This window comes from Callithrix jacchus, chromosome 1 (genome assembly GCF_049354715.1).
Source record: "Callithrix jacchus isolate 240 chromosome 1, calJac240_pri, whole genome shotgun sequence".
NCBI lineage: Eukaryota > Metazoa > Chordata > Mammalia > Primates > Cebidae > Callithrix > Callithrix jacchus.
Window position 1 is genome coordinate 179,504,907 of NC_133502.1, and position 27,459 is coordinate 179,532,365.

Genomic DNA, 27,459 nt, shown 5'->3' on the forward strand with positions numbered 1-27,459 from the left:
TGTTGGAAACAACCTTTTTTTTGCTTCTGAGATTAAAACTATTTTTTCTTCCTAATTTTCTCTTCCTTTTTCTTTTTTTTGTTCCCCCCTTTCTCTTCCAGAAGCCCTTCAGAGGCCAGTAGCATCGGACTTTGAGCCTCAGGGTCTGAGTGAAGCCGCTCGTTGGAACTCCAAGGAAAACCTTCTCGCTGGACCCAGTGAAAATGACCCCAACCTTTTTGTTGCACTGTATGATTTTGTGGCCAGTGGAGATAACACTCTAAGCATAACTAAAGGTAAAAGGGTTGTGGGCAGCTAGTGGTGGTTGTAGGAGACAGAGATCGGGGAACTGAGGCTTGACCTGCCACCCTCTGCTCGTTGAGGAGCCACTTTGAAGTCTGGAATGCAGGGACGTCCAAAACAACCAGCGCATGTTTCTGTGGGAGTCGCCTCTCCTTAGAGGAGTTCTTGTACAATAGCCCCGAGCAAAAACACAACTTGCCCTAATTTTTATACTGAAAAGAACAGCTGGACCAAATACTGAAAGTAGTTTTTCCCCTAAGAAAACCCATTATTTCCCTAAAACGGTGTCTTATATTAGGAACAGAGCACTTGGATAAACATAATTGATTTATAAAAACTGAGGCTGTATAGTTACCTATCTATTCAGTACAAACAGGAAACTTCAGATATAAACATGTATTCTTACACACTTGTAAATGCATATATTCATGTGGACTTGTTAAAATGAAATTGTTATTTAAGAACTTGGGTATTTTTAGTAATTATACAAGAATTAATGAAAAAAATAATGAAGCTGGTTTCCAAAGCTGATGTGTCTGATTTGGTTCCTTTCCTCTAAGGTGAAAAGCTCCGTGTCTTAGGCTATAATCACAATGGGGAATGGTGTGAAGCCCAAACCAAAAATGGCCAAGGCTGGGTGCCAAGCAACTACATCACGCCAGTCAACAGTCTGGAGAAGCACTCCTGGTACCATGGACCTGTGTCCCGCAATGCCGCTGAGTATCTGCTGAGCAGTGGGATCAATGGCAGCTTCTTGGTGCGGGAAAGTGAGAGCAGTCCTGGCCAGAGGTCCATCTCACTGAGATACGAAGGGAGGGTGTACCATTACAGGATCAACACTGCTTCTGATGGCAAGGTAGGGGACCCCTGGCAGGGGGGCTGATGGGCCCAGGGCACGGGCAGTGGTAGCTGGTCCTTGGCCAGGTGAACCCCGAGGTCCTGCTGTCGGGTTAATAAGTTATTGCAAGAAAGCTCAGCCAAGAAGATGTTTAAAGAAGCTTTCAAGTAAACAGTAAGAGTCATTCCGTTAGCCTCATGAAGACCCTTTATTGAGGATCAGTTCTGTGAGATTACAAGCTCTTGGGCCTGGTATGATTCTCTTATTGTTTTGCTAGAGTTTTGTTGTTAGCAAGTTACTTAAAATAGGAGGAATATCTGTTGGGTTTTGAACACATTTTTTACAATAAGTTTCATTCTTTTAAAAATACGTTTTACAATGATAGTAATCATCCTCAATGAGAAAAATTAAAATAATAGTTAAACTTCCTTAAAGTGAAAGACCACTTTAATAGCACCTCTCCACAGAAGCCTGGCATATGGCCTTCTTCCTATGGATGACTGCATTCATGGAGAAGTGTGTGCCCATACATGCATACACATATGCAGTTATTCATGAAAACCCAGATCAAGCTCATAGCTTTCCATACCCAAAGTGTAGTGTTTTAAGGGAGTTGGTGTATATGATTCTGTGGTCTCCATATAAAGAGTCCTTAAGAGTCCATAAAGAGAAGGGAGGAGTGAATATTTACTGAGGTATTGCTATAATACCTGCATTTTTGCATTAAAGAAAGGGAGACATGAAGAGATCTTGCCTGAGATCACATGGTGAGTCATTGATGGAACAGGCTTGCATCCCACAGTCTACTCTACTGCACCAGGCTGGAGTTGAGGTACAGTGTAGACAGGTGGGTTAAGGTGGTCCAGATGGTGTTTTTTTGTTTTATTTTTGTTTTTTTTTTGAGACAGGGTCTTGTTCTGTCACCCAAGTTGGAGTACAGTGGTGTGATCTTGGTTCACTGCAACCTCTGCTTCCCAGGCTTAAGTCATCCTCCCACCTTAGCCTCCTGAGAATTAGGGACCACAGGCGTGCACCACCATACCCAACTATTTGATTGTTTATTTTGAGATGGAGTTTTGCTCTTGTTGCCCGGGCTGGAGTGCACTGGCGCAGTCTCAGCTCACTGCAACCTCCACCTCCTGTGTTCAAGCATTTCTCCTCCCTCAGCCTCCCAAGTAGTTAGGATTACAGGCATGCACCACCACACCCTGCTAATTTTATATTTTTAGTAGAGACACGGTTTCACCATGTTGGTCAGGCTGATCTCCAGCTCCTTGACCTCAGGTAATCCGCCTGCCTCAGCCTCCCAAAGTGCTGTGATAACAGGTATGAGCCATCGTACCTGGCCATTTTTGTAGTTTCAGTAGAGACAGAGTCTCACCATGTTGCCCAGGCTGGTATCAAACTCCTGAGCTTGATCTGCCCTTTTCGGCCTCCCAAAATGCTGGGCTTAAAGGCATGAGACACTATGCCCAGCCTATATTTTTTTAATACTAGGTAATGCATCCATATGGTTAAAAAAAAATCAAAAGAACAAAATGAATTACAGTGAAAAGTAATTGTCTCCTGATTCACCTTTTCTGCCCAGAGGCAAGCACTGTTACCAGTTCCTTCCAGAGTTACCTGGACATAGACGGTTTATAGATGTTTATATTCAAAAAGGCACACAAATGATGTGTGCTCCAGGCTGTCCTGCATTGTGCTTCTCCCATGTGATAATACACCTTCCAGATTGTTTTATGGCAACAGGTTTAGAGCTGCCTCATTCATACCAGTGACTGCGTACCATGGATGGACTGTCACTTATTTCAGTGGTTCCCCTGCTGGTTGACTTTTAGGTTGTTTTCAGTCTTTTATTATTATAAATAAGGCTGATATGAGGTTGCTTTCAAGCTTTTTAAAACGTCTGGGTTCACTGTAAGAAAAATTCATTTTACATCACCACCCAGACCTCACAATATAACAGAAGTTTCATGAAGTCTTACCTGCCTTCACTGTATGTAACGTGCTCTGACTATTTTTGTGTGTGAGATGGAGTCTCACACTGTTGCCCAAGCTGGAGTGCAATGGCGTGATCGTGGCTCACTGCAACCTCTGCCTCCCAGGTTCATGCAATCCTCCTGCCTCAGCCTCCCAAGTAGCCGGGATTACAGGTGCACACCACTACACCTGGCTAATGTTTTGTATTTTTAGTAGAGATGGAGTTTCACTATGTTGGCCAGATTAGTCTTGAACTCCTGACCTCATGATCTGCCCACCTCAGCTTCCCAAAGTGCTGGGATTACAGGTGTGAACCACTGCGCTCAGCCTGATATTTTGTATTTCATTCTGTTCTATTTCATTTTTTTTTTTTAACTCTAGTTGTAAGCCACTAAACCAGCAGAGCCTGTTGTCCACATGTGACCAGACATGGGCCTGTCAACTTGCTTTTAGGGTTATTCTTATCCTGGAGGTGGAGCTACGCCCTTCCATTCTGAAGGATGTACTGCAAGGCAGTGGGCCCTTTGAAGGAGCCTTCAGACCGCAAGGGTACCTTTCTGGTGAATCAGAGCACCAGAGTGTACCGTCCATGGGGGGTGATTTTCTGGAGCAAACAGCTTGCTTCCCATCTGTGCTATTTATCCAAGTCATGCTGCACCAAGATAATCACTTGAGGTTTGTACCGAACAGGATAATGGTTTCTTTTCCCTAGAGCTGTTTAATCAGCAACCTTGGAACAGATGCAGGCAGGCATGATCTAGTGTGACAGCTCATTAGCTAGGGGTTGGTCTAAAATACCGTTCAAAGGGGCAGGGAAAGGCCTGCATATGGTATACGTGATTTGCAGAATTTGAGATTCATCCAAAGGGGGAGAATCTGCCTAAGATGCCTCTGTCTAAAAGCTAGTATGTGCCAGGTGAGTTTGTTTCATTCCAGGTAGAGCACAGGGAGCTCATCTGACCACACAGTGTCCCCCATTGGGCAACGCATCACACTTTCCTTGGCATCTTGCCTCCTTTCTCCCTCCCTGGCAAAAAGTCTCCCATCAGCTCTCTGGGGACTCCAGAGCCCACAGCATCATCCAGAAGACAATCTGAAGAGGTTCCTTCTTGTGAGGGCCACACTCGACGGTGATGTGTTGGGTGGGATCATATCGCTGGAATGAGGGAACATCATTAGAGGGAGCTCCCACTGCTGTGTGTTTGTGACCCTGTGGCTCGGTGCTGAAAAATGCTGCTCACGTAGCAGAACCATGATGAAATCCTTTTTGTATTTCTTTCTTTTTTTTGAGATGGAATTTTGCTCTTGTTGCCAGGCTGGAAGTACAATGGCATGATCTTAGCTCACTGCAACCTCTGTCTCCTGGGTTCAAGCAATTCTCCTGCCTCAGCCTCCCAAGTAGCTGGGACTACAAGCATGCGCCACCACACCTGGCTAATTTTTGTATTTTTAGCAGAGACGGGGTCTCACCATGTTAGCTAAACTGGTCTCGAACTCCTGACCTCAGGTGATTCACCCACCTCGGCCTCCCAAAGTGGTGAGATTACAGGCGTGAACCACCATGCCCAGCCCCTTTTTTGGATTTCTGAGGGGAAAATTTAAGACTGGTAGGAGGAACAGGCTGGGGTTAAATAAGTTTAGTTCTTATTTTTAAATTAGCTAATCTTTAGAAAACAACTGAATTTAGAAGATTCTTCTGTGAGGCCCCAGAGGATTTCTTTCTGCCTCCACCCTCTTGGCTCTTACTTACCTCTCTTCTAGTGTTGTGAGCTTTCAGCAGCCCTTGTGGCTCATCAGTCAGCCCAGGACCACCAGCTCAAGGTCCAGAGTTGGGGACTGCAGGTCTTGAGCTGGACTCTTGAAGGGACCAATGCTGAACTGAGCCATTGCCATTTCCTGGGAGCCTTGACTGTCTCAGAAATCTCTGGATAGCCTGGGATTTGCCTCTCATTTTTCTGATACTTTCCCAAAGTTGTAACCCTCTTTTGACTTAGCAGAACTGAAGATTGATTTTTCTTCACTGCCTCCTGCCTGAAGTTCTTAGTTCTGAATGTTTATGTCCACACCTCATTGAATTCTGTGAGATGCCGCTGTCATATTCCTCAATTCCTTCTAGGCCTTAATAGAGTCTTTTCTTTCTTGAAAGAAATTTGCCCAGTTGACATTTATTTTCATGGTTTGCTGAAGGGACAGATCCAGGGCACGAAACTTGAGCAGAGTGGCAGGAAGGGACCATTTGCACAGCCTCTTGGATGTTTAGGCTTTACTCGCCCTGACCTTGGCTCAGCAGGCACATGTGCCCTGGTGGAGGAGCTTGGACCGTTCTTGTGTACTTGGGGCTTGCCCTCCTGCTGTGTGTGAGCAGCTCTCGGGGGAACTCGCTTCCTGGCTGAGCAACCTGTAAACATTATGTCTGAGGTGGGACCCTTGGGTCTAAGGGCCCAAGGCAGCCAAGTTCTAAGCTCCGTGGGTTAGGCCTGTCAGAAGAAAGAGTCTTTTTCTTTTGTTTGAGACAGAGTCTTGCATTGTTGCCCAGGCTGGAGTGCAGTGGCACAGTCTTGGCTCACTGCAACCTCTGCCTCCCGAGTTCAAGTGATTCTCCTGCCTCAGCTCCTGAGTAGCTGAGACTACAAGTGCCCGCCACTGTGCCCGGCTTTTGTACTTTCAGTAGAGATGGGGTTTCACCATGTTGGCCAGGCTGGTTTCAAACGCCTGACCTCATGATCTGCCTGCCTCGGCCTCTCAAAGTGCTGGGATTACAGGTGTGAGCCACTGCGCCCTGCAAAACGGTGTTCTAAGAGTTTCTTTGACAAATCCTATCCTTCAGGTTCATGCATGATTAGGGAGAGGCAGCAGCCCTGGCTGAGCACCTGAGTGTTGTTAATGGAACCAGGTGCATAACATAATGACATGCCATTCATGACACTAACTTGACTTTCTTCCCTGAACATGCCATGAATTCCTGATGATCACACAGTTCCCCAGCAAATGCTGCTCAAAAACTAGAACTAATCAGAAGGAAACGTCGGCCTTGACTGTTAATGGGACATGGGGAAGACTGCTGTGAACCAAATATGCCATGCATTTGAGGGAGGATGGTTTTAATATTTAGTAAGTGTCAGTGTGTAAGTTTTATGTTGAAAAATGAACTAAGTCACAAGGTCTGTAAATTTAATTATTGAAAAGGATAAAGTTGGGACTTTCAGTGAAACCGCCTGCAACTGAAATCTCTCACGCAGTAGCCTATGGGGTAATCACATGAGCCCAAGAACAAATTCTGCCATAAACTAGGACTTAGGGGAGCCATTAGCATTCCATGCTGGAGTGAAGGGACCTGATCCACCAGTTGGGAAGCACTCCTTTGAGGCCTGTGTGCTTCCTGCTCGGAAGGGAGAGAGAGATAATGAGACTTGCTCCCAGGTGCCCTGCCCTGGGGCCAGCAGGCCACACGGGCTCTGTGACCTGGTACCATGCCACTGATTTCCAAGGTGGGAGTGGTGCTCTGATTCCAGGAATGTCTTCTTGGAATGGCTTTTCTCACTTCTCTAGACTCCTTGGTAGGGAACATACCATCTGCTGAGCTAACCGAGAAGAGGGGTGGGAGCACTTGCCACCTGCAGTGAAGTCATTAGACAGTTGACAGCCTTCCGGAGGGGCAGGGAATTGGGGCTGACCCCACATTGCACTCAGTTTTCCTTGTGTACAGCACTTGTGCTGGTGACTAGCACTGAAGAGAGTGAGTGAACGTCACTGTGTGGGTGTGAAGCTAACGGCAGCCTCAGCGGGGCCGACTTCCGCTCCCCGAAGCATTGCTGTGTGTGCCTTCGTGGGTCTGAGCATGACTCATGGCATGTCCCTAGAGCAATTCACTCAGAGGCTTCTCTTCAGAGCTCTCAAGAATCAAATCCGGACCACCACATCCTGAAAAGTCCTGCCATTCAGAGCCCCTGTCTTGCAGAGGGCCAGTGTTCCCAGGCCACACCCCTTATACCAGGAGCAAGTTCCCCAGAGTGGAACAATCTTTCTGGACAAGTTTTGCCTTTATTAGAATTTTATTTTAGTAAGATTGTTACCAAAAGATTGTAACCCCAAAGCGTGTGCCTTTGGCTTGCCTGAGTTTTAGGAATGCGCTTGTGTTCTCTCCCCAAGCAAAACGAAAGAGAAACCTCCGTGTTGAAAAATCCTTTTTACCTTCTTGAGAGTTGTCGATGGGACTGACTTGTATATTTTGTTGGTACCTTCTTTTAAATATATTTTTCTTATTTACTATTACAGACCTATAGTAGTGGTGCCTGATGTAACCCACAGCCAAAGGCCTTGGCCCTGCTGTGTGTATTTCAGGCTGCTGCTGCCCTTTTATTTCATCCTCAAAGAGACACTCGCAGCAAGAACCCTCTTCTTTTTTTTAAGTAATAACATATTACAGTTATAGTCGAAGCCTGACCCTGTTCCCTTTTCTCCCTCTTGTCCCAAGCATCACCATTATCCCAAATGTGTTTCTTCTTCCCACATCTTTGCAGTTTGGGCAAGTCTTCTGGATGCCCAGTCGTGTTTTTAAGTCATCTTTCCACCTTCAGTGATGGTTGGCTGCCCTGAGCAAGCCAATAGATTCAGTTATGTGCCTGGGGTCCAGATATTTTGTGTGGATTTTAATGTGGAATTGTTTTTGGTAAGGAAGCATTCCCTTGTCACACCAATGAGAAGAAAACAGGTAGCTGGCGCCCCCTGTTGCTTTCTGCCAGCCTGCTCTTTCTCCTTCCTCTCCATCTCTGTTGTGTCCAGATGTGAACTCTGCATGCCAAGTTTGCCCTCAGGTCCCCACCTGCTGTGGCTCTTACCCGGGGACCACATGATCTTGTGTTGTAAATCCTTCCTTTTGCTTCCTCGTGTTGGATGTATTTAGTAGTTTTCATCTTCTAATCACTATTTCATTCTAGGTTTATTCCTTTTAAATTAAAAATTAAATAAATTCTTTATTTTTTCCTACCAGCAAATACCAAGTTCTACTGTGTGCTAATTTGATCAACAGTTATTTATTGAGTACTTACTACATGTTGATTTCCTGTTCCCAACATCAGAATGAAAACAGCTTAGGGCTCTGCTTTCATGAAGCTTCCCTGCTATTAGGTCAAGACAGACAGTAATTAAGCAGATAAACAGGAAATTATGAGCTAGTGGAGGGTCCACTGTCGAGAAGTAAGACAGGTGGTAGGACCACCAGTGCCGGGTGATGACTCTAGATTGGGTGATTGGAGACTTCACGGACATTTAAACTGGCCTTGGAACGAGAAGTGAGAACTGGGCACGGAAGATGAGGGGGTGGGAGATTTCAGGCAGAGGGAGCGGCAGCAGGTACAGAGGCCCTGGGACCTTTTATTGTGTCTTTCTGCTTGAGCAAGTAAGTTATAGCACACAGAGAAAGACAGCAGTAGCGGTTTTCTAAACACTCAGTCCTGTATGGGGAACCGCTTATCTGAGGTTTTGCTGTGCAGTGAATTAAGGCTCAGCCAAACTGGCTCACATGAGCCCTTTGAGCTGGCCTGTCTCTGTGGGCTGAAGCTGTTCCCTCTTTCCCTTAGCTCTACGTCTCCTCCGAGAGCCGCTTCAACACCCTGGCCGAGTTGGTTCATCATCACTCAACAGTGGCCGACGGGCTCATCACCACGCTCCATTATCCGGCCCCCAAGCGCAACAAGCCCACTGTCTACGGCGTGTCCCCCAACTACGACAAGTGGGAGATGGAGCGCACCGACATCACCATGAAGCACAAGCTGGGCGGGGGCCAGTATGGGGAGGTGTATGAGGGCGTGTGGAAGAAGTACAGTCTGACAGTGGCCGTGAAGACCTTGAAGGTAGGCCGGGACCGCCGGGGCACCCAGGGTACGTAGGGTGAGGCGTCTGCGGGCAGCAGCTGATGCCCCTGCCCAGAAACCTGCCTTCCACCTGCCATCTGAGGGCTTCATTGGTGCCAAGGAATTGAGTTTTCGGTCTTAGGTCATCCTTGTTTCTTCGTAGGAGTGGAATCATTCTTATAGTCCCAGTGTGTTTCCACACGTGGTGAGAGCTGACAAGCTTGGAGGGGTTTTGGTGTAAAAGATGAGTCATTTGGAGAAGTTTTCTCATTCTGTGGCAAGGTTCTCTTAAAGCTGTGGATTTCCATTCTGTTCGTTCAGCATGGAGATCACTTCCTATGGAGAGTTAAGGAGGAGAAAAGGATCTCTGAGTTTTGAAAGAAGATGTAACCGAAATGCGTTTGACTCGTGTGTGAATTTTGTTGGCTGATTTGGAAGGCATCACCAGTGGGTTCCAATTCTGCAGCTGCCCAGACTCCTGCAGACAGAGATGGAAAGGCCCCAGCTAGAAAGGCGTCAGGGAAACTCGCTTTTTACCAGCTCAGATACAGTCCGTTCTTTCTTGTTAACTGTAACTTTCACCCTCTCCACTAATGAATAGTGTTTGTAGTTTCCAGGCAGGCTTTTTCTTCTTTTGAAGTTCTTTGAAATCCTTAGGGTGCCAAGGGAAGGAAATTTTCATCTTCAGCCCTCCGTGTTCTTCAAAATGTGATCTGGGCTTTTCCCTGTGGCGAGGGTGTCCCCTAGTGTTGACTTACATTATCTCCACTTGTTTTAAATGAACTTTGATTACATTGACCTTTGCACAGAAATCAAGAGAGGGAGCCCCTTTTTGTAGCTATTAGGAAAAAACTGAAACATCCACCTCTGGGAAAAATAGAACTTAGTTTGTGCATGTGTCTCAGAAATCAGGTGCACACATTGAGACTGCTGCGGCTACATGCCTGCCTTTTAGGGATTCTGACTTACCTGATGCCTTCACTCAAAGGCATAGTGAAATGGGAAGTATGATCTCTGGCTGGTACAAAGCAGCTGCCTTAAAGTATCACATTCTTTAGTCCTAGAAACCAAAGGTGGTTTCCTGATGCTGTTATTCGACACACCTGTCTTTGGGGCAGGACTGGCACTGGGGTGGGGACATGTTTTTGGGTCACCTTAAGGACCCTGGATATTTCTCAGATAGGACTTTTTCTTTCTTTCTTTTCTTTTCTTTTCTTTTCTCTTCTCTTCTCTTCTCTTCTCTTCTCTTCTCTTCTCTTCTCTTCTCTTCTCTTCTCTTCTTTTTCTTTTCTTTTCTTTTCTTTTCTTTTCTTTTCTTTTCTTTTTTTTTTTTGATGCAGTCTTACTCTTGCCCAGGCTGGAGTGCAGTGGCATGATCTCAGCTCAGTACAACCTCGGCCTCCCAGGTTTAAGTGCTTCTCCTGCCTCAGCCTCACAAGTAGCTGAGATTACAGGCACCTGCCATCAAGCCCAGCTAATTTTTATATTTTTAGTAGAGATGGGGTTTCACTATGTTGGCCAGGCTGGTCTCAAAACTCCTGACCTTAAGTGATCTGCATACCTTGGCCTCCCAGAGTGCTAGGATTATAGGTCTGAGCCACCACACCTGGTCCTGGACTTTTTTCTTTTCTTTTTTTTTTTTATGGAGACGGAGTCTGGCTCTGTTACTCAGTCTAGAGTGCAGGGGTGTGATCTTGGCTCACCACAACCTCTGCCTCCCAGGTTCAAGTGATTCTCCTGCCTCAGCCTCCCGAGTAGGTGGGACTACATGCGCACACCATTATGCTCAGCTAATTTTTGTATTTTTAGTAGAGACAGGGATTACTATGTTGGCCTGGCTGGTCTCGAACTCCTGATATCATAATCCTCCTGCCTCAGCCTCCCAAAGTTCTGAGATTACAAGTGTGAGCCACCGTACCCAGCAGACTTTTTCTTAATTGAATAAATATCAGGTTCCTCAGTTTGACAGTTCCTGGGCTCAACAGTGGGATTAGAAAATGAATGGGACAGAGTTCTTCACCTGAGGCATGGGGTGGTCCAGGTAGTAGGAGCAAGAAGGATTGCAGCACAGCAATCCTCGGGACACCACCAGGGGGCGAACGAAGGAGGGACTGGGGAGCTGTGTGTAGTGGGCTGCGGTGGATAAGCATGGCTTGGCCGAGGGGCAGGAGCTGGGGGGGTAAGGAGAGGCACAGTGGTGAGTCACGGTGGCCTTGAGGCCTGGCTAAGGAGCTAGGATTTTATGGAGGCAACGGGGAGCCAGCGATTGAGAGATTTGATGCACAGGAATAACACGATCTGATTTCAGCTTCTCAGAGATTGTTACCTTAGAGAGCACCAGGACTCAGTGCAGGTGTCTTGTAAATACAGCAGTCCCCTACAAATGTGGGTCGCCTGTGGCTTGGCGATACCAGATTTTTATACCTCTAGCCACACTTTTACACATGTGCAGTTTAGTTCACTATCCTCAAATGAAAGAACTGAAAGAACAAAGCAGCCATTGCCCAGCGTCCCACAGACTGTGAGTGTAGGGCCGGGGCTGTGCAGGTGCCCCAGCTCCTTTCGTTGCACAGGGTTGAAGACCAGACCGAAGAAATGGGGCCTTGACCAGCCCAGTAAACTGGAAAAGGCCTGGACTTCACCACACTTTACCAGCATTTGTAAAACGAGGATTAAAAGCACAAAATACACTAGATTTCAACCAGTAAAGACTTGTCTGAAAACTTCAGAGATCAAGTTGTGCAACTCGACATTTGAGGAAACGCTGCTTCAGTAGGTGATGCTGTGGCATTATTTTCTGCACAGCTGAAGGAGGAGATTCCGGAGGAGAGAAACCTACTGGAGACCAGTGTGGTTTGAGGGGTGGGTTCCTTACATCATTGAATCTGAATGGGTGCCTTTCAGGATGTGCTTTACTAGCACTGTGTTACTCCGCTTTTAACTATACTTTAATAATTTTTCCCAAGAGCCTAATTCACTTATGATCTCACAGTTGGTAAAGAATCACAGGATATTGTTGCATGGATTTCTGTGGGCAGTCACCCAGAGTGGTATGTAATTAGGGAAAAGGCAGTATGTTAACTGAAAATATGATACTAAGCAGCTGCTAAATAAATTAGCCCTCCTTCCTCCTGGCCGTGTGCAAAAACATCCCTGCAGTATGTTGCCTTTTTGCCAAATAAGATTAGTGCCAATATTGGGCATTCACCCTTGCTATAGAAGCTGAGATTGCCAGGCATGGTGGCTTACACCTGTAATCCCAGCACTTTGGGAGGCCAAGGCCAGTGGATTGCTTGAGTCCAGGAGTTCAAGACCAGCCTGGGTAACATGGTGAAATTCGCCTCTACAAAAAATACCAAAAAATTAGCCAAACGCGGTGGTGCGTCTGTAGTCCTAGCTGCTTAGGAGGCTGATATGGGAGGATTACCTGAGCCCAGGAGGTTGAGGCTGCAGTGAGCTGTAATCACACACTGCACTCCTGCCTGCGGAATGGAGTGAGACGCTGTCTCCCAAAAAACACATACACACATAAACAGCTGAAATTCTTGCGTGGATTCTAAATGATGGCAGTGGCTAACATTCGGCTTTCACCGTGCCCTTGCTGTGTGCCTGGCAGAGGTCCCCGTGCTTGTTACACACCATATCCCATTGATTCTTCCAGGCTGAGCATCCCAAACCCCAAAATTCCCAAATCCTAAATGCTCCTAAATCCGAAGCTTTTTGAGCACCACCATGCAGCTCAGAGGAAATGCATATTGGAATGTTTCAGATGTTGGATTTTCAAATTTGGGAAGCTCATCTGGTACTACATAATGCAGACACTCCACAATCTGAGAATATCTGAGCTCTGGAGCACTTCTAGTCCCAAGCATTCAGTTAGGGGACATTCACCCTGTATCAGTGTTTTAATGCTGAGAAAATGGAAGCAGAGAGAGGTTTAGTGACTGGCCTGGCGTCACACAGCCAGGAGTGGCAGCATCAGGATTTGAGCCTGAGCACTCAGCTCCACAGCTCAGCTCTTCTTTTTTTAAATTGAAACCAGATTCTTATTTCTCAAACACCATAAAAATTTACATAAGCCATTGTTATGCCTTTAAAAAAAAATTAACTTTTCCCCCACCCTCCTATTCGCTTCCTTTACTGGTTGTGGCTGCGAGCTACCTTCCTCTTCAAAACCCTTGAAAAATCCTTGCAGCCTCGCCCAAGTATCCTTCCCTCAGCCGATTCTGGGTGTCTCAGCTTGCACCCATCCAGCCAGCCCATTTCCTATTGCTGGCCTCTCCAAGGGCAGAGCCAGAGTCCTCCGTTGCCAGCAGGGGGAGCAAGGGTCTACTTTTAACCACGACTCCTTAGTGAACAAGTAAAGCAGTCTTGGGTCATGTACTTTCCAGGCAGAAGGAAGAGGGAAAAAAGGAGGACACTAGGCTGACCCTGGCATATGGGAAACTGGAATTACAGCAAAGGCCCATTGATTGGGAACTTCACCCTTGAATTTTGACAGTCTCGGGCAGGACATAGTCTTACTATCTGTGTTTTAGGAAGGACGTGGTTAAGAAAACCAACAGTCAAGTACAAGAAGCTCTAATTTTTGGAGGTATGAGAACACGGTCTCACTGTGTTTCCCAGCTGGCCTCAAAAACTCCTGTCTCAAGCAGTCCTCCCACCTCAGCCTCCTGAGTAGCAGGGATCACAGGCTTGTGCCACTGTGCCCAGCTAAGAGGCTGCAGTTTTTAAATGAGCTGTATTCAAAGTTTGGACAGCAGTGTTTTTGTTTTTCTTTTTCTAAGAATCAGTTCTCTAAGTAATAGACTTTGGAAAAGACCGCTGTTGATCTGGCTGTGGCATTGAGATTGACTCATGAGCTAACTGAGAGATTTACTACTTAAACAGTGGAAAATAATGTACAGGATATATTTTTTCCAATAGGTACTATATGCACACAGTGCCCTCCCACCCTCGAGTTCTGTGTCTGTCCTGAGTCCACATGCGTGAACATGGGACAGCATCCTGTAGACACTGCTCTCTGCCTTCTGTTGTCCACATAATGTGTCCTCATCAATATACATAAGGTTGTCTTGGTTTTGTGTGGATATATTTTTAACATGTACCAGCTTTCAGTGGGCCATTGTCTTATTGCCAATATTTGGCTGTTACAAACAGCAGCACAGGGATTATCCTCATTTGTATATATGTGAGAGTCTCCCTGTGGGTCAGCTTCTCAGAACTTCTGCATCAGGGACCATGAGCATTTACGCCTTTGACCATACTGCCAAAGTGCCTTCCAAGGAGTCTGTGTCATCAGTTTGCACTCCCCTGTGGTGCTGGGAGAGTACCTGTTGACTCCACCTAGCACAGTGTGTTTCAGTTTTATTTTCTTTCTCCCAGGAAATGGGTGTTATTTGGGGAACTTCAGAAAGAGTCCAAGAAGGAAGGGCAGTCGTATACTTGGTAGCTGTACGCAGTGGCTCCCTGGCAGCACAGGGTGGGCCACACACAGGGAGAGTGGCCGTGCAGCTCAGAGCCTACTGTTGCCAGGCTGTACTTGCTCCTGCAGGATAGGCAGGCGATCCCCCTGGGCCTCCCAAAGTACTGGGATTACAGGCGTGAGCCACCACACTCAGCTGGCTATTGTTAATAGTTAAAATAATAAATTCAACTGCCGGGCGCAGTGGCTCACACCTGTAATCCTAGCACTTTAGGAGGCTGAGGCGGGCGGATCACCTGAGGTCGGAAGTTTGAGACTCGCCTGACCAACATGGAGAAACCCTGTCTCTACTAAAAATACAAAATTAGCCAAGCATGGTGGTGCATGCCTGTAGTCCCAGCTACTCAGGAGGCTGAGGCAGGAGAATCACTTGAACCCAGAAGGTGGAGGTTGTGGTGACCCAAGATCACACCACTGCACTCCAGCCTGGGCACCAAGAGCAAAACTCCGTCTCGGAAAAAAATTAAAAAAAAAAAAAAAAAAAATTGAACTAGGTCTGATTCCAGCAGGGGGAGACAAATTCACACTGATTTTTCTGTAAGAAAAAGAAGGAATTATTTATACTTTGCTCCCGTGTGTTTGTGTGTATATGAGAGAGAAAAGAGAGACAGATGAGAAGAGTGCTGCCTTTGAAAGCCATGTTCCTTTTGCATGCACATGCCTCTCAAGATTATAACATGGGTCTGTTAGAAGAGGGTCAGTAGCCATAAAAGCAAATGACATTTATGAAATGGTTTCATTGTGTGTGGTTTATTACGTGGTCTTCAAAAAAGAGAAACCCCACTTATTTAGAAAACTTCCTTTGAGAGCTACTTTTTAACCATACTGTTGATCAGGCAAGATTCTGGAGGCCCCAGTCCTGTACGTGAGCAGCATTGAATCCCTGGATGCTGGCAGGCTTTCACTGTCCAGCCTTTGACATTAGCGTGTCACCCTGGTAAATCAGAGCACTCCATGCCAAAAACAGCATGGTCTGCTGAGCACGTTAAGGAGCAGAGAGGACTCAGAAGAATTAAACGGCCAGTGGGGTGGTGGCAGGGGTGAGCTCTTTCCCCCTCGGACAGCTTGGCACAGTGACTACCAACGAGGTTTAATTGACATTAAGAGCAGCTCACCATTTTTAAAGAGCAATAAATTGTTTCCAAGTTTCAGTCTCATGGAGCCCTGAGCTAAGAGATAATGGGCTGACACATAGCCTCATTGGTCATGCTTCACTTGTAAACAGGACGGGCCAAAGGAAGAATACTGTAAGTAAAGGTTGGCCCGTCCTCTAGAAGCCTCCCCTGCAGCAGTGGGGGGAACCGGGGCAGCCACAGCAAGCAGGACTGTCAGGATGCTGTCTCCCAAAGGGGGCGGAACATATAAAGTTTCACATTTAACAGAAAGTTGATGAAGCCTTCCTCTTTGAGGAGCCTAGTTTTTAAGGCGTTCACTCCCTGTTCCCTGCACAGTTTCTCTCCAAACTCTGTAAGCTTGGAGGCATCTCATTTCCTTCTTTGGCCTTTGTAGCCAGGTTCTTGCAGCAAACAGACCATATCATTTAACACCCACCTACTTCTTTTTTTGATGGCTGGTTCAGTAGACAGTAGCGTTTTTTTTGTCAAAAGGAGGCCAGGGTCAAGGCTCTGTATGATGGGGCTGTCCCCAGGGCTTCAGTGCCACGGCACTTCAGACTTGAGCCCAGACTGAAAAGATGCGAGGACCTGTAGAAGTCACAGCCTGTCTGTGCTGGGCCCAAGCTCTATCTTTTTCTCCCCCTTGGCATTTAGATGCTGTGGACTTGTTAAAATGTGACATGTACTGATGATCCTTGTGAATTCGTTGTTAGGGGAGCTGCTGGTGAGGATTATTTTAGACTGAGTAGACCTGATTGTTTTAGATTGACTAAAAATCAATTATTTTAGATTGACCTGACAGACAGTGATGACTGCTTCATTAAGAGCCACGACCACGTGCCAGGGCAGTTCAGCATCCTCTTTGCTACCAGACTTTGAGACATCGCTCTTCTTTGTGATGCAGTATCTCTTTCTTGTCACCGGGGTCTCTTCCCCTACGCGAGGTACATTTCAGACTCTTCAGGTGATGTTTATGCTGAGTATGTTAGCACCCCTTGGAAACCAGGTTCCCTGGGGAAAGGGTGCCACCTTTGTGGTGTTTGCCCATGTAGCTCTCCTGCACCACCGTGAACTCCAAGAGGTGGGGAAACACGTGTGGCCTGCCTAGTAGGCACCAGAAGCAGGTTGCTGCACATGCAAGCCAGCTTTGCCCTGTCGCTCTGGGGGAGAATTCAAAAGTTTGCTCCCAAAGGGGAAGGTTCTTTGTGTCATCAGGCTGCTGGTCAGCTGTTACGGAACCGTCTGTAACAATGTGACCATCACAAGAGGCATCCCAGGATGAGCGTGCGTTGAAGCTCCATTTTGTATTAACCATTCAATTCATACTTACCCACTTAAAAGCACTTGCTGAAATAATTTCACCCTCATTTTTTCTTTCTGCAGGAGGACACCATGGAGGTGGAAGAGTTCTTGAAAGAAGCTGCAGTCATGAAAGAGATCAAACACCCTAACCTGGTCCAGCTCCTTGGTGAGTAGGCCTGGGGCTCTATAGAGAGGGTCTCGCACCACACCTGCAGGGTGACACAGGCGCTGGGGAAGACGCACGGGCGGCTCACTGCATGAAGCCTAATTGGAGCATTTGTGCTCTACCAGTACTCAGCCGTTGGTCAGATGAGGCCGGTGTGGGATGGGCACATGTGCAAATGTAATAAGAGAGAGAAAATGTGATTATTTTAAGTGGATACGTAAGAGCAAATGCAAATCTGCAATTAGTTTCTGAAGCTTGAGAATTTTCAAGAGTTTTCTCACTGAAGTGATTCTGTAAGTAGACATAACCATTTGGTGGTAAACTGACGGTGGTGAAGGTCATTTGGGTGGGGCCAGGTCTGCTTCTGAACTCTGTGGCAGCCTCTTCCTGTGTGAATTCAAGTTCCCTGGCTTGAGAAGAAGAAAGGAGCCTGGCCATGTCCCTCCCATGTGAGTACAGTCCCGGAACACCGGTGCTTGGGACCATGTTAGAAGCTGGGCCCAGGTCTCAGGAGCAGAGTCAGAATCCTTCAGAAGGCTTTTTCTTTAGACCGTTGTTTGTTCAGTGGGAGGGGAGCCACGTGCTGAAGTCCTCAGTGTCTTGTTGGCAGGGGTCTGTACCCGGGAGCCCCCGTTCTATATCATCACCGAGTTTATGACCTATGGGAACCTGCTGGACTACCTGAGGGAGTGCAACCGGCAGGAGGTGAATGCCGTGGTGCTGCTGTACATGGCCACTCAGATCTCATCAGCCATGGAGTACCTGGAGAAGAAGAACTTCATCCACAGGTAGGGGCCTGGCCAGGCAGCCTGCGCCTTGGAGCCGTGGGGCCTGGAGCTAGGAGCCGGGAGCCAGGCAGCCTTTACAAAAAGCCCCAGCCTAGGAGGTCTCAGGGCACAGCTTCTAACCTCAGTGCTGGCAACACGTTGGACTTTGGAACAAAGGCAAACACTAGGCCCCTGGCAAAGCCAGCTTCGGGTATGGGTCCAGGGCTGAATTCAGCCAGGCCTAGACTCTGGACCGGTGGAACAGTTAATCCCTGGCGTGAGAAATATTTCATTTTTGAACCATTTTGGGCTAAGTGGAATATTAAATGAAGTTCATAAAAGGTGTCCTTCCTAATCATCACAGCTCCCTCTGAAATAGAGTGCTCATTGTTCCTCCAGGGCCAGCATCCATCAGTAATAACCTCTCCCTGGGAGTCGCTGGCATTGCTTTTACACAAACACATGGTAACAGCCACTACTTGGGTTTTGTTTTTTAGTGTGTGTGTGTGTGTGTGTGTCGGGGGGGCTGGTTTCCCTGCTTTCTCTTTATTATCTTTTTATTCTCCACTTAACTTGCTGTCCTCTGGTTCAGGGATGTTTCCACAGTTGTCAGAATTGTGTATATGGAGGTCTAGGTCTAAATTAAGCCTCTTTGCTGTTTTAAACCCTCAAGTGTTTTGACCTTCAAATGTGCCACAATTATCTTAGTCTTCGAATTCTTTGCTGGTGGAAATGGCTTCCTAGCAAAGCAACGACTGTGCAGGACAGAGCTGATGGGCTTTGCCGGCGTCTTTTATATGAGATGTTCTCCACGCCACCACTATGACCTTTCCTACCCAATTAGCTCAAATATGAAACCTCTACGTGTGATTTCATAGCAAGGAATGAGGGTAGCATGTGTGAAATGCTGGCGGCTCCTTGTAAGACAGATTTTCTATGCTCCACGAGAGCCGGAGCCGTACTCCTGGCTTTCAGGAAAGTGAACCCTCTGATGCTGCAAATTGAGATTGCTTGACTTCTGGTTTGCCTTGCACGGCTGGGTCTGTTCCTTCTTCATTCAAGCGAACTTAAAATGCTTTACCAAAATCCTCTTAGGCACAACTCTTCTGTATTTGATTTCACTCTCGTTGCTGATGATCAGGCTATCTCATGCAGCCATCGCCTCAAGCTGCTGCCTCCTCTCATTCCCCTCTTCCCATTTGCCTCGTGATTTCATGGTTAACGTTCATGAACCAATGATCAGACTCCTACCTCCCTGGCAGAACCAGGAAGCAAGAGGAAGCAGATTATTCAGGAGAGAGTTTTTAGGATACGTTTGAGTAAGCGTCAGGAAGAAAGGAGGAAGTAGGAAGCACAGTCTGGGTAAAGAATGCCATGGGCTTTGTTTTATTTTGTCCCATCAAGTCTGGATAGGACAAGTGGAAATGCACACTGATAGAAGTTTCTTGCAGTCAAGGGCTGTTTGTCTCTGTGCCTGGCATAGAGTAGCGTTACACACTTACTATTGCCGGCACATCAATCAAAGCACTTAGCATATTAATTAATTATACTCACAGCAACCCTAAGAGGTGGGTGCCGTTATTATCGTCTTCATTTTACGGATGATGTAACTGAGTCCCAAGGTAATTAACTTACTCCAGATCACGGGGCCAGGGAGCCCGCTCCCAGCATCAGCCTCTCCCCATGTTGAGATCTCAGGGTATGTTTGCCGAGAGGCTGGCGCTGTACTAATTGCCATTAACTTCCAGGGCACGGGACTCAATCTTCCCATTGTCAGCATTGCACCTTTGTTCAGCAGTGGTGGATTTGTGAAGTGAGAAAGTTGGCCAAGAGCTCTCATGGGTCAACATTTTCCTTTCTCAGAGATCTTGCTGCCCGAAACTGCCTGGTAGGGGAGAACCACTTGGTGAAGGTGGCAGATTTTGGCCTGAGCAGGTTGATGACAGGGGACACCTACACTGCCCATGCCGGAGCCAAATTCCCAATCAAATGGACTGCACCTGAGAGCCTGGCCTACAACAAGTTCTCCATCAAGTCTGATGTCTGGGGTAAGGGCTACTGCTGTGCTGGAATGGTCCTTCCTGGCTACAGGAGGCTTTTTTTTTTTTTCCTTCTTTTTCTGCCAATTTCTTTTTCTCTTCCCTTTTCTTCATTTCTTTTCTTTTTTTTTTGAGATGGAGTCACACTCCAGCTCAGGCTGGAGTGCAGTGGTATAGTCTCGGCTCACTGCAACCTCTGCCTCCTGGGTTTAAGTGATTCTCCTGCCTCAGCATCTCGAGTAACTGAGATTATAGGCACTTGCCACGCCTGCCTTTTTCGGTATTTTTAGTAGAGATGGGTGTTCACCATGTTGGCCAAGCTTGTCTAGAACTCCTGACCTCAGGTGATCCACCTGCCTTGGTCGCCCGAAGTGTTGGGATTACAGGTGTGAGCCACCGTGCCCAGTCACCCTTTTCTTTTTTTTTCTAACAGTGTATTTGGCCTGAGGTCCCAATACGGTACATAGTATATGTGCTGATCTGTCTGTGAAGTCTCTTCTATAAGCCCCCTCTTCATGTCTTTATTTCCCTTGCTGTTTATTTATTGAAGAAACTGTCATTTGTTCCTCAGAGTTTCTTATGTTCTGGGTTTTGCTCATTGTCACCTGTGGTGTGACTTAATATGTTCCTCTGGCTTCAGTATTCCTAGTAAAGGGTGGTTGGATCTGGATGGCCTCATCACATTAAGGTTTGACTGTTTTGTTTTGTTTTTTTTTAAGTAGGAGTGGATCTGAGGAGATGGTATGCCCTTCCATCAGTAGATAGAGAATGCTTGATTTTCTATCATTTTTTTGTGGAGGTGGGGATTTGGTAATTTTTAGCAGTTACTGATACACAGTGCCTAGATCCAGTAGTTTACTAGGAGTTACCAGACAGGAATTCTCTAATTCTGTCTTCCCAGTCATTTATTAGTGGAGTACTTGTATGAGGAGAAACGGTTCCTCATCTGTTTGGTTACTCAGTGGTACAGTTCATATAGGAAGAGCAGGATCAATTCTTTTTTTTTTTTTTTTTTTTTTAAAAAGATGGGGTTTCACCATGTTGGTCAGGCTTGTCTTGAACTCCCGATCTTAGGTGATCCGCCCACCTTGGCCTCCAAAGTGCTTGGATTACAGGCATGAGCCACCACGCCCAGCCCAATTCTTGCTTCTTTGCTTTTATTTACCAGTTTTTAAAATAACGAGTTAGTTTTTTTTTTTTTTTTTTTTAAAGACAGAGCCTTGCTCTGTCACCTAGAGTACGGTGGTGCAATCTCAGCTCACTGCAACTTCTACCTCCCGGGTTCAAGCAATTTTTCTGCCTCAGTCTCCCAAGTAGCTGGGATTACAGATGCCTGCCACCACACCTGGCTATTGTTTTTTTTTTTTAGTAGAGATGGGGTTTCATCATGTTACACAGCCTTTGAAACAATGTTCCAGGAATCCAGTAACTCCTGAGCTCAGGCAATCTGCCCACCTTGGCCTCCCAAAGTGCTGGGATTACAGGCATGAGCCACCATGCCGTGCCACAAGTGAGTTTTTTAATACCCTTCAGTGGTGGCCAAATAGTTTTTTGTTGTCGTTTGTCATTCATGGTGTTATTATGAACTCTCACATGTATATATATTTGATGCGTTTCAATCCACTGCAGTTATTTTCCCTGTTGATATTCAGCTTGTCTCATCTTTGGCCAGTGGGAACTTCACATCAGCTCCTAGTCATTTTGATGTTACCCTTGTAGTTTTCCATGACATCCGTGCCCTCAAATGACAAGATATTCCAGGTTCATTCTGTGCCCCAGGCCTGAATCACCCGTTTCTCCAAGGAATCCTGTCCTTTAATGGGAAATGGAATTTCAGGCCATAATCTGGGATTTCAAAACTTTCAAAGATTTCATAAGATTTTTATAACATGTTTAGAGTTAGAAGGGGCTTTGGAGATAGTCCTGTGCACCCAGAAATAGTGGTGGCCAGTTAGTCACAGAGCTGGTTGGTCACAGAGCTGTGAGTTAACATGGCCAGCTGACTTCCAGCGCCAGGTTCCTTCTTCCACATATCCCAGAAAGTTGGTCACATTACCTGAAAGACCCCACAGGGTCTGATAACTCATCATCTGCCCTCCTCCAGCATGTTTGTCTGTGGGGTGAGTTTACTGAAAGTCTTGTTCTGCCCTGGTCTTTTTTTGAGACGGAGTCTCACTCTGTCACCCAGGCTGGAGTGCAGTGGTAGGATCTTGGCTCACTGCAACCTCCACCTCCTGGGTTCAAGGGATTCTCCTGCCTCAGCCTCCCAAATAGCTGGGACCACAGGCGGTACACCGTCACACCTGGCTAATTTTTGTATTTTTAGTAGAGAAGAGGGTTCGTCATGTTGGCCAGGCTGGTCTTGAACTCCTGATCTCAAATGATCCTCCCACCTCGGCCTCCCAAAGTGCTAGTCATTTGAGGGCACGGATGTCATGGAAAACTACAAGGGTAACGTCAAAATGACTAGGAGCTGATGTGAAGTTCCCACAGGCATGAGCCACTGTGCCTGCCTTGTCCTGGTCTCCTGATGATAAAGAGCCTGGGCTGCTGCTGGGGCGGTCCCTTCTGAGTCTGCTGCAGAGGTCACTGATTTTAAATGCAGTGTAATGCTATACATCTTGAACAACATTTCTCTTTGGGTTTTCTTTCAGCATTTGGAGTATTGCTTTGGGAAATTGCTACCTATGGCATGTCCCCTTACCCAGGAATTGACCTGTCCCAGGTGTATGAGCTGCTGGAGAAGGATTACCGCATGGAGCGCCCAGAAGGCTGCCCAGAGAAGGTCTATGAACTCATGCGAGCATGTGAGCTTTCCTCAGCCCATTCGCACAAGTGTATGTGGGCATTGCAGGAATTCCAACTGTGCAGGAGCGTGCACACAAAGTTAAAAGTCTTTCCATTAGTTCTCTCCATTCCAGTTCTTCAGAAGCAGTTACTACAGCCATTTGATACGTATTTTTTCAGTTTCTTCAGGGCCTCTATTGACCTTTATTTGATAGATAGTATATGTGTAACTTGTCTTTTAAAGCAAAAATGGTGTTGATGAATACCAAACCTGGGTTTATTCCTAAATACAGATTTCCAGGCCCTACCTTCAGAACTTCTGCTACAGTAGCTAAGCATGCAAGGTGATTGTGTGTGTGTGTGTGTGTGTGTGTGTGTGTGTGTGTGATGGAGTTTTGCTCTTGTTGTCCAGGCCAGGTGTAATGGTGCGAGCCCGGCTTACTGCAACCTTCACCTCCGGGTTCAAGTGATTCTCCTGCCCCAGCCTTCCAAGTAGCTGGGATTACCAGGCATATAACACCATGCCCAGCTATTTTTTTTTTGTATTTTTAGTAGAGACGGGATTTCATCATGTTGGCCAGGCTGGTCTTGAACTCCTGACCATGTGTTCCACCCACCTCTGCCTCCCAAAGTGTTGGGATTAAAGGTGTGAGCTGCCGCGCCTGGCCTTTGGCTGGTATTTCTAAAAGTTGAGCTGTTGGTTCAAAGAACTGTGTGGATTTTAAGTTTTGATAAATCTTACCAAACCGTTAAAAAAAGTTGTACCAGTATCTCCTCCGGTCAGATGCGTATGGGAGTGGCTGTCTGTGGTCCCAGCACTAGGCTTTGTCAGCCTGTTAAGTCCTCATGTAGTCTCATTTTCATGAGAATTTCTTTACTTCAGACCTTGATAACCATGAAGAACGAATGTTGGGCTTAGTCATTTTCTATACCTACTAGAGTGAGGCTGGGAAAAATGTATTTGTAAATGTAGTTCTTGCTGTCACCATCTCTCTGGGGTTTTACAATCCATAATCCTGCCAGCATCTATTGTCTTTTCATATTCTTAATGTCTATAATAGGACATGATGGCATTTGTCATTTTAACTTGGTGCAGCAAAAGATGGTTAGCAGGATTGGAATGCTGCTTTCATTCTAGACTTTTCCTTGAGAACTGCTGGCCCTGTATTGCTAGCCGGACCTCATGGATGGTCTGACTTGGGTTTCATCTGGCCAGGTTGGCAGTGGAATCCCTCTGACCGGCCCTCCTTTGCTGAAATCCACCAAGCCTTTGAAACAATGTTCCAGGAATCCAGTATCTCTGATGGTAAAGTACCCATCCTGGGGTCACTGCAGTGGGGTGAAAGGGCGGATGTGTGGGACTACAGCCTGGGTCATTGAGTTCACTTCCTGGTGGAAGTTCACAGACCAGCCTGTCCTCTGAGACCAGAAAGCTGGGCAGAGGTCTGGAGTGTTGCTCTCTTGTCTACTGCAGCCCTGCAATTCTGAGAAATGCTAAGGGCTATTTCTCCGGCATCTAGGTGCCTTTTCTTTAGTTGTGTGCAGATGAGCACTGTTATCTTACAAAGAAAGAGAACCACCATACCAAGCCGACACCAGTAGTGATGGGTGCTGGATTTTTGTTTCTGTACCTGTGTGATTCTTAGAAGTGGAAAAGGAGCTGGGGAAACAAGGCATCCGTGGGGCTGCGAGCACCTTGCTGCAGGCCCCAGAGCTGCCCACCAAGACGAGGACCTCCAGGAGAGCTGCGGAGCACAGAGACGCCGCCGACGTGCCTGAGGTGCATCACTCCAAGGGCCAGGGAGAGAGTGGTATGTCCCCTCACTCCCCTGCTGCTCTTCCCCTCCCTGCTAGAGGCTGCATTCGGGCCAGCATAGGCCAACGGGAAGCAATGAATGGAGCCCGCACAGAAGGGCAGGCACAGCCTCTGTCAACGGTTCAATTTCGGAAGGAGAAAGGTTCTTCTCTCCCCACCTGCCTCCTGTCCCCTTCCTCTGGGAGTCACCGAGGAGTATAGGCTCCAGCAGTGGGTTCCATCCCATAGGCAGAGGTGCTTCTGAAGCCCACCAGGGAGCTGCCCATCTCTCACCTGTTACCCACGGCAATTGTGGTTGCTCTGTCAGAGCAGATGCAACAACAGTAAGCACCAGGCTGCCTGACAAACAGCTCAGGGCGAAGGCACTGATGTGACAGTCTCGCTGCAGCCAGGCAGAACCAAGACATGCCCGTGGACAGAGCTGGTGTCCTGGTGGTCTCTGGGAAGAGCATCTTTCTGGTGCGATTCCCTAGGCAAGCAAGGGAGTCAGCTCAGGAGGGGTCTCGAGACACTAGCAAAATTAATACTTGCCAACATTCATATAGTGTGCCTACAGGCCAGGCTCTGTTCTTTGTTGACCCCAGAACCAGCAGTCCGGGTTCTACTGCAGACCAGCTGAACAAAAGCATTGAGGGGTGTATTAGTCTGTTATCACGCTGCTAATAAAGGTATACCTGAGACTGGGTAATTTCTAAATGTAAGAGCTTTAGTTGACTGACAGTTCCACATGGCTGGGAGGCCTCACAATCATGGCTGAAGGCGACTGAGGAGCAGTCACATCCTACTTGGCGGCAGGCAAGAGCGCGTGTGCAGGGCAGCTCCCCTTTATAAAACCATCAGATCTCATGAGACTTACTACCACGAGAACGTTGTGGCAGAAACCACCCCCATGATTCATTTATCTCCACCTGACCCCTCCCTTGACACGTGGAGATTATTACAATTCAACGTGAGATTTGGGTGGGGACACAGCCAAGCCATATTGGGGGCGGGTGGTCTAGGCCAGCCATCTGGGATTGTAGAGGATCCTGGGGATGGCAGTGGTGGACTCCATTCTAATGATCACAGACTGGATGCCTGTGAAGGGATGGGACAATGCCCCGCTTTATGGAGATTTATGGTGGGATGTTTACTGACAGCAGAATCTATAGACCTGAGTTTTCTTTATCATGTACTCATATTAGTGTAAAAAAAAAAAAAAGCTGAATGTGCAGCCCACATAATATATATGGCATGTAAAGTACATATGTCCACTACCGTAGGAGTATAGCATGTATATTAGATACCAGAATGCACATTTAAAAGGCTTTCATGCTAAATGAGTCCAAATTAACAATAGTTCCTGCCCCGCTGGGTTATCTTGCTCCCACACTTGGAGGTTATGGCATATAGACTCTCCAGAATCTTCCACCGTTCCTCCTCCTGTTTTTTTTCCCGGTTTCAGGGGGCTAAGCAGTAGGGAGGAAAGGCCTCTGTGGGAACGCTGTGCTTATTATGAGCCCAGTGATCAGTAGTCATGTTCATTTATGCCCGTCAGTTTCATCTGAGGGGTATTTTGATAGTGATCTCTTGGTGAGCCGAGTGTGTCAATTAACTGCTCAGCATTGAAACCAAGCAGTGCATAATTCATTGCTATTTCACTCTCCTGGCTTCCTTCCACTGGATTAAAGTTTTGGGAGGGCCTCGGCATTCCCTGATAACCTCTGTGCTGCCTTGGATTCTGATAAATGCATACTGGTACCTCTGTTCTGAGTTACAAGTGCCAACAGAAACCCTCTTCTTGCAGCTGACCTTTAAGGGAGAATTCTGTCATTCACTAGCAGGAGCTTGGCAACAACAAAATGATTTTTTTTTTTTTTTTTTTTTGAGACGAAGTCTGATTCTGTCTCCAGGCTGGAGTGCAGTGACATGATCTCAGCCCACTGCAACCTCCGCCTCCCAGGTTCAAATGATTCTCTTGCCTCACTCAGCCTTGCGAGTAGTTGGGAGTAAAGGCACGTGCCATCACTCCAGGCTAATTTTTTTTTTCTTTCAAATGAGTTGGTTTAATTTCAGGTGATACAAAGTTTAGGTTAGAATAAGGACCAAAGAGGAGATGAGGTTTCACCATGTTGGCCAGGATGGTCTTGATCTCTTGACCTCATGATCTGCCCACCTCAGCCTCCCAAAGTGCTAGGGTTGTAGGCATGAGCCACTACACCCAGCCCACCAGAAATATTTCTTATGAACTATGATTGGTATGTAAAGAGTGCCCATTTAAAAATTGTCAGAGGTCATTCTTTCTTGTTTCCTGTGCATAATGGCCCATTGTCCCTTCCCCACTGTGGAACCAGGCACCTTATTCCCAGAGCTCCTCATAGGCCTCTCAGCTAGGTGACTGGCAGGAAAGCCACAGGTTTTGACCCTTCGCTTGGCCTTGTCATCGTTTTCACTCACCAGAGTGGTGTGGGTGTGGGCTGCTGCCTTAAAGTAAACCAGTGCAGGGATGAAGAGGCCAGGGCCATCTAGCTATCCAGATTTTTGTTCCCATTTTCAGGGAAAGAGACTTTTTTCTTTTTTTGAGCTGGAGTCTCGCCTTGTTCCCCAGGCTGGAGTTAAGTGGTGTGATCTCCACTTACTGCAGCCTCCGCCTCCCCGGTTCAAGCGATTCTCCTGCCTCAGCCTCACAAGTAGCTGGGATTACAGGTGTGCACTACCACACCTGGCTAATTTTGTGTTTTTAGTAGAGACAGGGTTTCTCCATGTTGGTCAGGCTGGTCTCAAACTCCTGACCTCAGGTGATCCACCCACCTCAACTTCCCAATCTCATACCTACTGGGATTGCATCTGGCTCAAAGCCTTTCCTGATGACAATCCTAACAGCAGTGATGGCTTTACTGAGAGGAGCGTGACATGTGCTTCACCTTTGCGATGTCATCTGCATTCTGACAACAACGCTGTAGCGCGGTTACGAGTGAGCAAGCTGAGGACAGGTGGAGAGAAGGGGCTGGCCTGGCCTCATGGACTGTGGACATCAGAGCCGGTTATCAG

At 47.0% G+C, this 27,459-nt stretch overlaps 1 protein-coding gene across 2 annotated transcripts in view; it reads left to right on the plus strand.

Annotated features, from left to right (window-relative positions):
• ABL1 (ABL proto-oncogene 1, non-receptor tyrosine kinase) overlaps positions 1 to 27,459 on the plus strand; it is a 163,397-nt gene that overhangs the window by 132,138 nt on the left and 3,800 nt on the right. For both annotated transcript variants that reach the window (XM_002743402.7, XM_035260574.3), the window contains exons 2-10: positions 102 to 275; positions 843 to 1,138; positions 8,680 to 8,952; positions 16,936 to 17,020; positions 17,631 to 17,808; positions 19,651 to 19,835; positions 22,481 to 22,633; positions 23,830 to 23,919; positions 24,260 to 24,424. In XM_002743402.7, coding sequence (XP_002743448.1) covers positions 102 to 275; positions 843 to 1,138; positions 8,680 to 8,952; positions 16,936 to 17,020; positions 17,631 to 17,808; positions 19,651 to 19,835; positions 22,481 to 22,633; positions 23,830 to 23,919; positions 24,260 to 24,424 — 1,599 coding nt within the window. The remainder of the gene's footprint in view (positions 1 to 101; positions 276 to 842; positions 1,139 to 8,679; positions 8,953 to 16,935; positions 17,021 to 17,630; positions 17,809 to 19,650; positions 19,836 to 22,480; positions 22,634 to 23,829; positions 23,920 to 24,259; positions 24,425 to 27,459) is intronic.